The sequence below is a fragment of the Brassica napus genome, chromosome A8 (assembly GCF_020379485.1).
Source record: "Brassica napus cultivar Da-Ae chromosome A8, Da-Ae, whole genome shotgun sequence".
In the NCBI taxonomy this organism is placed as follows: Eukaryota; Viridiplantae; Streptophyta; class Magnoliopsida; order Brassicales; family Brassicaceae; genus Brassica; species Brassica napus.
Genome location: NC_063441.1, coordinates 11,333,421 through 11,341,293, shown reverse-complemented (window position 1 = coordinate 11,341,293; position 7,873 = coordinate 11,333,421). Strand labels below are relative to the sequence as shown.

Below are 7,873 nucleotides of genomic sequence, written 5' to 3'. Positions count from 1 at the left end.
TCCCAGAATTTGAAAAACTAAGATTCCTCATCTCTTTCTCTCGATAACTTGAGAAACACTTGGGTTTAGAGAGAGCATAAGTCCTAAGCTTAAACTACATGATGTTTAAATAAATGATGTGTTGTTTTTATTAAAAAATCATGTAGTTTACAAAATAATCAAAACACATCATTTTGTTTTAACAATACAACTGAAGGAGAGGCTGTTACATTAACACAAGTGACTTGGAGAGTTTATACATTGAATCAATAATTGAGTGGTTTCTATCCAAATGAAACATAATTGAGAGGTTTTGGCATTAAAAATCCGACATTATAAATGCAAGACAAGACCAAAGACATAAGATAAGATCAATCCGAACGTGGTTTTAGTAAGCTAGAGACTGGTTTCTAGATCATTATCACTATACTTGCAGTACCCGTCGAGATATTATTATGAGAAGTGTGACTTCAGAATTGAGAGAAATTAGGCCAAAGGGAGTTGTTCGATCGCTGGATATAGACCTCTCAAATCGTTCACTTGTACAAGATCTTAAGAAGAAACATGGCATTTGTTGTCATGTCATCATGACATCTCTTGAGTTCTTGATATTGTCATGTTTTATTGTTTATAATTTATCTGGTCAAACAAACTTTTTTATTGTCTATTTGATAGTAGTTCTTGTGAGGTTTTTTTTTTCAGAAAAGCTCTTGTGAGCTTTATGTCATTAATACATACTTCTGGTGTGAATAATTTGCTTCTCTGCGCATATTGATAAAATGGTAAAGTACAGTGTTCGTTTTGAGATTTCTCTAAAATTTTGGATGATGGTACGTATACTATTAACATGTAATAACGTATGATAAAACTGCAGAATTCTATAATATCAATGCAATACATAGGATAGAGTTACAATATCGTGAAACAAAAAAAAAAGCCGATATGCTATTCTATAAGTAATTTAAAAATCTATAACAAAAAGCATAGTTGAAACTAGTAACTTATAATAGTTAGACATTAGAATCAGGCGTCTCAGAATGGGGACAACACTTCCTAATTAAACAGGGACCATACAAGTACGAAGCGAGAGCCAAGATAAGAACACCCAACACCGTGCCGATCTCTGCTGTCAAATTATACCAGTTCATCTTCTTCTTCTTCAAACCAATCTTTATCCTTCTAAACTTTGTTTTTCTTCTTCTTTTTCTCGTGTACGATTATACTTATATACATGTATTATCAACGCTAGCTTTACATTTTTTTTTATTAAATACCTCATCACAATTTAGTAAGTTTACATTTTTAAAAGAAAAATAACTACAAAAAAACTGAATCTGACATTTTTTTTTTTTACAATTCTTACATTTTGTTATTGGTAAACATTAGAGTGTTTACATTTACGGTTCTTTTTTTTATTATGTCACGCGCATACACCATAATATTGTTTCTAAAACAGTCAAAAAGCTGAAATTATGATATTCACTACTAGAAAAAATATTATTTTTAGATATGTATACCACTATTTCCTTTTTTTATTCCCATTAGTTCTCTTGCTTATATACATGTTACCATAAGCACCCAAGTTTATATAAATTGGACGAGTGAATAGTCGCTTAACCAATTACGAAAGGCAACAAGACCAACCACATAATCAAGACCCGATTTAGGTAAACCAGAGAGCATGCTCCTCGTCAAGTATCATTTACTCATTAGCATCATTTGATCAGGTTGTAACTTGCAACGACTGTAAACTAAGCTAAACCAAAACATTGCAGAGGATCAATCACCACTGCTACTATCCAAGAGATCTACAAGAGTAATCTTTCCATTGCTGCACCGGTCGAGTTTGTCAAACTGTTTTGAGATCGGTGTTATGTCTTTATCTGTTATTTTCTCCATCTCCTTGAGTTTGTAAATCACATACTCTGCTTTACTACAAACACACACAAAAAAAATAAAAGATATATCAGACTAGAACTAAAGATTCATTAGAAAGTTAAGGAATGTGTCAAAGAATGAGTCACATACCTGACACAACCATTGTTATCAATATCAGCAGCAAAGAACTGAGAGACAGACATTGTCTCACACAGCACTCTCTTAGCCCTCTCCCTATTCCTCTTATCAACTCTCGCCTCAGCCAAGTACAAGAAAGCCCGAGCCACGGCTAACGTAGACACAAGCAGCCATACCGCAGCGAAAAGCCTACCAGGCAACGTCTTAAACGCCCTATCTCCATACCCAACAGTAGTAACCGACATAACCGAGAGATAAAATGAATCCAACCAATCAATCTTCTCGATAAAATGCATTATCCCAACACCAAGAGCAATGCATGAAACCACAACACCTAAAGCCAACGCCACTTTCAACCTAATCCTCATCCTTCCCTTCTTCACATCGATAATATACGATCTTCTCTTATCAGGCTCCTCCCTCCGCTTAGCAGAGTCTAACATGTAGCTCTCTTGAAGGTCAAGAACGTAAGAGACCATCCCGCTAAGCAAAATATCGATAAAACCGAACCCAACGAGAACGAACATGATCGAGAAGAGCTTAGTAACGACACTGTTTGGTGTGATGTCTCCGTAACCGATGGTGCACATTGTAACGATGCAAAAGTATAACCCATCAACGACGGGATGGGTTTGATTCACTACGTAGTGGTCACGGTTCAGCCAGTAGATAAGGACGCCTAAGGAGAGGTAGACGACCAGTAGAGCAAAAGCTTGTCTCACTACAGAACGTGATGATGGCTCGAGCTCGGTTTGCTGATGCATTGGGTGGTGGAGATCGTCGATTATGGCCATCGCCGGCGCGGTTTTGGATCGGTGGAGTGGATGGCCGTGATGCTGTTGTGGAGGGAGGAGGGGATCTAGCGGTGAGGAGTCGGGGAAGGTGTCTGCGGCGGCGGCGGAGGAGGACGGCGAGTGTTTCTGAGAGAGTGAATGGAAGTATTGAGAGGAGTCTCGCGGCGAGGGTCCGAAGATTAAACGGTCTTTGAACTCGGACGGTGTCATCGGAATAGTGACTTCGTCGTTTTCAGGTAAGGGTAATAGAATCGGAGGTGGTTTTCTTGTTTTGGGGCTGATCATGTATTCTATGTTGTTGTTGTTACCGTCACCTCCCTCGTTTGACATCTTGTTCTTTTGTCGGAAAAGTTAAAACCTGTGGTGGGTTTAGGGGTGGGCGTTCGGGTACCCGTTCGAGTTCGGGTCGGGTATTTCGGATTTTCGGGTATTTCGGTATAGAGGTGTAGAACCCGTTCGGGTATTTCTATACTTCGGGTCGGGTTCGGGTATTTTAAGTTCGGTTTCGGTTATTTCGGATCGGGTTCGGATATTTAGATTTTGAAGAAAAAAAATGAAAATTTTCATTTCTCAAATTTCTTGTATTTAAATATATAACTTTTCACTTAACTATTTTTTATTTTTAATAGATTGCATGGTTAATATATTTGGACATAACATTTTCAAACTAAAAAGACATTAATTTGGTTATTGTTTTTAAATTTTGGATGTAACTTTTTGTTAATTGCTGAAATAAGAAGTTTGACATGCATTTTAAGCGAATAGCAAATCATCTTCTACGTAATTGTATGTATATCATATGAATTTAAAGTATGTGTAGTATCAATATAAATATTTTATATAAAATGAAAGATGTAAACTATAAATATAAGGTTAATTATCATATGTTCGGTTATTTTCGGATATCCATTCGGGTTCGGATATTACCCGTTCGGGTTCGGATATCCAATCTCTCCTAATTCAATACCCGTTCGGATATTTTGCTACTTCGGTTCGGATTTCGGTTCGGGTTTTTCGGATCGGGTTCGGGTGCCACTTCGGATTTCGGGTAAAATGCCCACCCCTAGGTGGGTTTCTGCTTATGAGGTTACGGATTTGTCGGAAGAAACTTTATCACAAGGATGCAAGTAGAAGCATTAGAGATGGTACTTTCTCAGTTTCTTGTGGCTTTACACTGTAGTCAAAGGTGAGTAAAGATGAACCGGCAAGATGTGTCGTTTTCCCAACGAATCTCACATGAGGTGATTCTCCTACCCGATTAGATAAAGTACCATTATCAAATTAATTATGTGTGGACACCCAAACATGAACACATGATTAGCTGTCTTAACAAATAGTTAAATCACTAGGTAGAGACCCGCGCCTTGCGCGAGACGACATTATACGGATAAAATAAAATTCAAAAGTCTAAAACAAAGAATTATGTTGTTTTTAGACCTAACTGTCTGAACTGGGATACACAACTCAATTTTTCATATATGGAGCGGAATTGGTTGAGTTCTATAGATATTAAAATGGGTTCATAGATATATGGTTAGGCCGACTCTCGTTTATAGGCAGAAGCGATGGGTAGCTTGAAGCAGAAGAAAGTCATATTTGAAGCTTCTTCGATAGAGTGAGACAGTCCCTTTTGAACCCTTATCACTATATGGACCTCTTACCCCTGATCCAACAAATCCTAGTTCTCTTGCACTGCTTTGAAGAATGGTCTATATGCTATGTCTCTGATCAGAAAAACAGTGTAGCACAAGCCATTGCAGAAAGTGTGGTCACATGGGCTCGTTCACAATCGTATGTTGGGTCTGGTAGTCCTTTGTGGCTTGATCAGCTTATTCAGCAAGAAGCAGGAGATTAAACTCCCTCCTCCTCCGTCCTCAGGGGGCTCTAAGTTGCTTCCATTCTCTATTTCTCTTCTATTAAGAGTGATGTGGTACCTAATGGTACTTGTATTTTTCAGCTTTTATTTCTTTGTTTCTCCCTCAACTTTGTCCTCTTTGGACTTTTAAATTAATAAAGAACTTCAGTGTTAAAAAAAAAATATGGTTAGGCTTGGCCCATGTTAAAATTTAAATTTATTAAGTGGGGGTATTCAATTCGGATATCGGTTTGATTTCGGTTCAATTTTTTTGGTTTTCGGTATTTCGGTTTATAAAAAATAGCTACCACAAATTTACTTTCGTTTGGCTCGGTTTACATACGCTCGGTTTACATACGCTCAGTTTTCGGTTTATTTAGTTTTATACCAAAAAAAACATAATTTATCTATCTTTTAAAATATTTTATGAATTTTACTTTATATGATTAAATATCGGCTTTTATATAACATACATATATTTTGGTTTTTAGATAGCCTTATTTATTTATATTTTACTATTTAAAATAATTAGTAAGCATATTAAGTTAATAATTATAATATTTTATAGGTTAGAAATAATAACAAAAATTATTAATCCATAATATTATAAATAACTAAACATTAGCACACATATTTGTCAACAAAAAGGTAAAAAAATTATGTTTTATTTAATTAGATAAAAATGAAACATAACTTTGAACTTAAAATAAAATATTAAATTACTAAAATAAACATTTTAAATATGAAAATCATACAATAAAATAAATTATGTATTTATTCCCAATTATCTTATATAGTTTACATATAATTATACTATTGAATTTGAATTGATCAGTTTATTCGGTTTGATGGGTTTATATACCAAACCATATCTATATATCACAGTTTCTTAAAAATGACATTCATTCGGTATTATTCATTCATTCGGTATTATTCAGTATTTACCAAATCCAAATAACTTTCTCTATTTCTGCTCGGTTCGATTCTAATTGGTTCGGTTTTACCAGATTGAACACTCATCCTATGAATCATGGTATACTTCGAATTATTTTGATTTAGATATTTGTTACTTGAAAATGTAATATATAGAAATAAAATGAAATTACTCAATTTTATGTAACTAATTATATAAATACTTTCATTTAACATTCCTAGCTGGTTCCCAAGAGTTCATCACAGTAGTATTAGTATCTGAAGCAGGTGGTGGCCTTTCCGCAAACGACCTCCGATGGTCCGACCATTTCTAAAACCACACGGCCTCTCAAAAGCTCTAGAAGATTTGTTGCTCATCTCCCACGTACTGCACCTCCAGTCCACATATTAAAAGGAATCTATCATCCCTGCAACTCCTGGTATATCACCAGTCTCCAAGTAATGCTGATGGTCTATAGTAGTCATTTTCAAACATCCCAGCACTGGACCGAGAAGATGTGTATTTATGACCTTCAGAAAAATTGAAGACAGAGGAAGATTAGAAGCTCTGCAATCACTATATTGGCCTAAATATAAATATAACATCTGAAACTAAAAAAGTATCTCATCTCAAAGTCTGGACTTTTAGTGCTGAACAAAAACATCAGAACTATCATAGCACATCAAGTGATTTTCCTAAGAGACAAAACAAATTCCTTAAGGCCAGTAGTCCAAACAGGTATTTCAAATCACCATAAAAATAAAAGATGTAATGAACCCACAAAAAATAAGACTAATTGTCATCCAATAATAATAATTTGCATCAGACATTTATCATCACATATACATAAGACGGTAAGTCTGCAGATACGTTTCAACAGCTTGAACATATATTGAAAAGCATGAAAGATCTTGATTCTTAGATCGAAAAAAAAGACTTACCAAGTGATTAGCAATCCCATTCCTTCCCTCTCCCCAAATCCTTCTCCAACCATTTCTCCCTTTCTACGCACCTCTCCCACTCCTCGCACCTCCATTAGACCCACATGCCACAACATGTCAAAGCCCTCGAACCTCTCAATACCGTCAAAACCCCTGCGACCACCGTCCCTCCTCCAAACCCCCACCACTGTCATAACCTGCGACGCCGGCTCCCAATTAATTCCGTCTCGTCACCTCCATCTCCTTCACCAACTGCTCCTCCGCTCTCTTTCTTCAACTGTCCTTCTCTCTGCCCACCACATCGCCTCCCTGATTCACACCACTCCTTCTCCGCGGCCGCAACGGCCTCTCAGAAACGTATTACGTTTCTTTGTTATTATATTTTTTAGACTTCGTTTATAAGTTGTTAATCATATAACAAAGTTTACGTCTAATATAATTTCCCTAGCAAATTGACATTGGACTAACTAATTTTCCAATTGATTCTGATCATGCCACCTCAGCGAAATTGTGTTCTAATTAAGCGCCACATCAATAAGCTTAATTTGTAAATATTACAAAATATAAGGTTACTATTTTTTAAATGATTCTCAATTAATATATAGAAGATTATCTAGTGATCTTGCTTTTATAATCCATGCCTCTCAATAGACCCTCAGTTAGCAAGGACGGGCCAGGGTTAATTGAGACATACTGGTTCGGACCAGGACCGGTCTGGACTAAACAATGTTTTTAAAACCGGATCAAATACCGATTCGGTATAGCTGTTGGTTGAGTGGTCGGACCAGTTCAACCGGATTTTCTATTTAAAAATAAATAAATAAATATATATATATAATCATATATTTACACTATTTGGACTTAAAATGTAGTTTCACATATAATATCTTATATGAACATCATCAAATTAATTATTTGTGAACAGACACCCAAACATGAACACATGATTAGCTGTCTTAATAAATAGTAAAATAATTATATAGTGTGATATTGTTTTTATAATTCATGCCTCTCAAATAGCAAGGACTGACCAGGGTTAATTGAGACATACTGGTTCAGACCAGGACCGGTCTGGACTAAACGATCACTAGCCTGAAATCTGGTCTAATAATAGGATGTCAAGACTGAAGAGTTTAAAGAGTAAAGACAAAAACAAAAACAAAAAACAGAATTTCAAGTCAACAAACCAACCATTAAAAGTCTTTAACAAACCCCCCCCCCCCCCCCCGCCCCCCCCCCCCCCCCCCCCCCCTTAGCCAAACATGCAAACACACACAACACCATTTTCATAGTTCTGAATCAACTCATCGCTGTTCAGAAATAACAAACATCACAAAAATAAAAAAGGAAAGAAAAATCAAGGCATGGAGAGAGG

At 36.1% G+C, this 7,873-nt stretch overlaps 1 protein-coding gene and 1 long non-coding RNA gene across 2 annotated transcripts; both read right to left on the bottom strand.

Annotated features, from left to right (window-relative positions):
- Positions 1-1,486: 1,486 nt before the first annotated feature.
- On the bottom strand, positions 1,487-3,119 carry LOC106430623 (two-pore potassium channel 3-like). The gene is made up of 2 exons (XM_048738719.1): positions 2,008-3,119; positions 1,487-1,912 (listed from the first exon to the last, which is right to left on the bottom strand). Exons 1-2 carry the CDS (start codon positions 3,117-3,119, stop codon positions 1,759-1,761), a joined length of 1,266 nt encoding a protein of 421 aa, XP_048594676.1. The 3' UTR covers positions 1,487-1,758.
- Positions 3,120-5,706: 2,587 nt separating this feature from the next.
- On the bottom strand, positions 5,707-7,092 carry LOC111214633. Its single transcript, XR_002663996.2, has 2 exons — positions 6,499-7,092; positions 5,707-6,087 (listed from the first exon to the last, which is right to left on the bottom strand). It is a non-coding gene; the product is annotated as an uncharacterized LOC111214633 (long non-coding RNA).
- Positions 7,093-7,873: the final 781 nt, after the last annotated feature.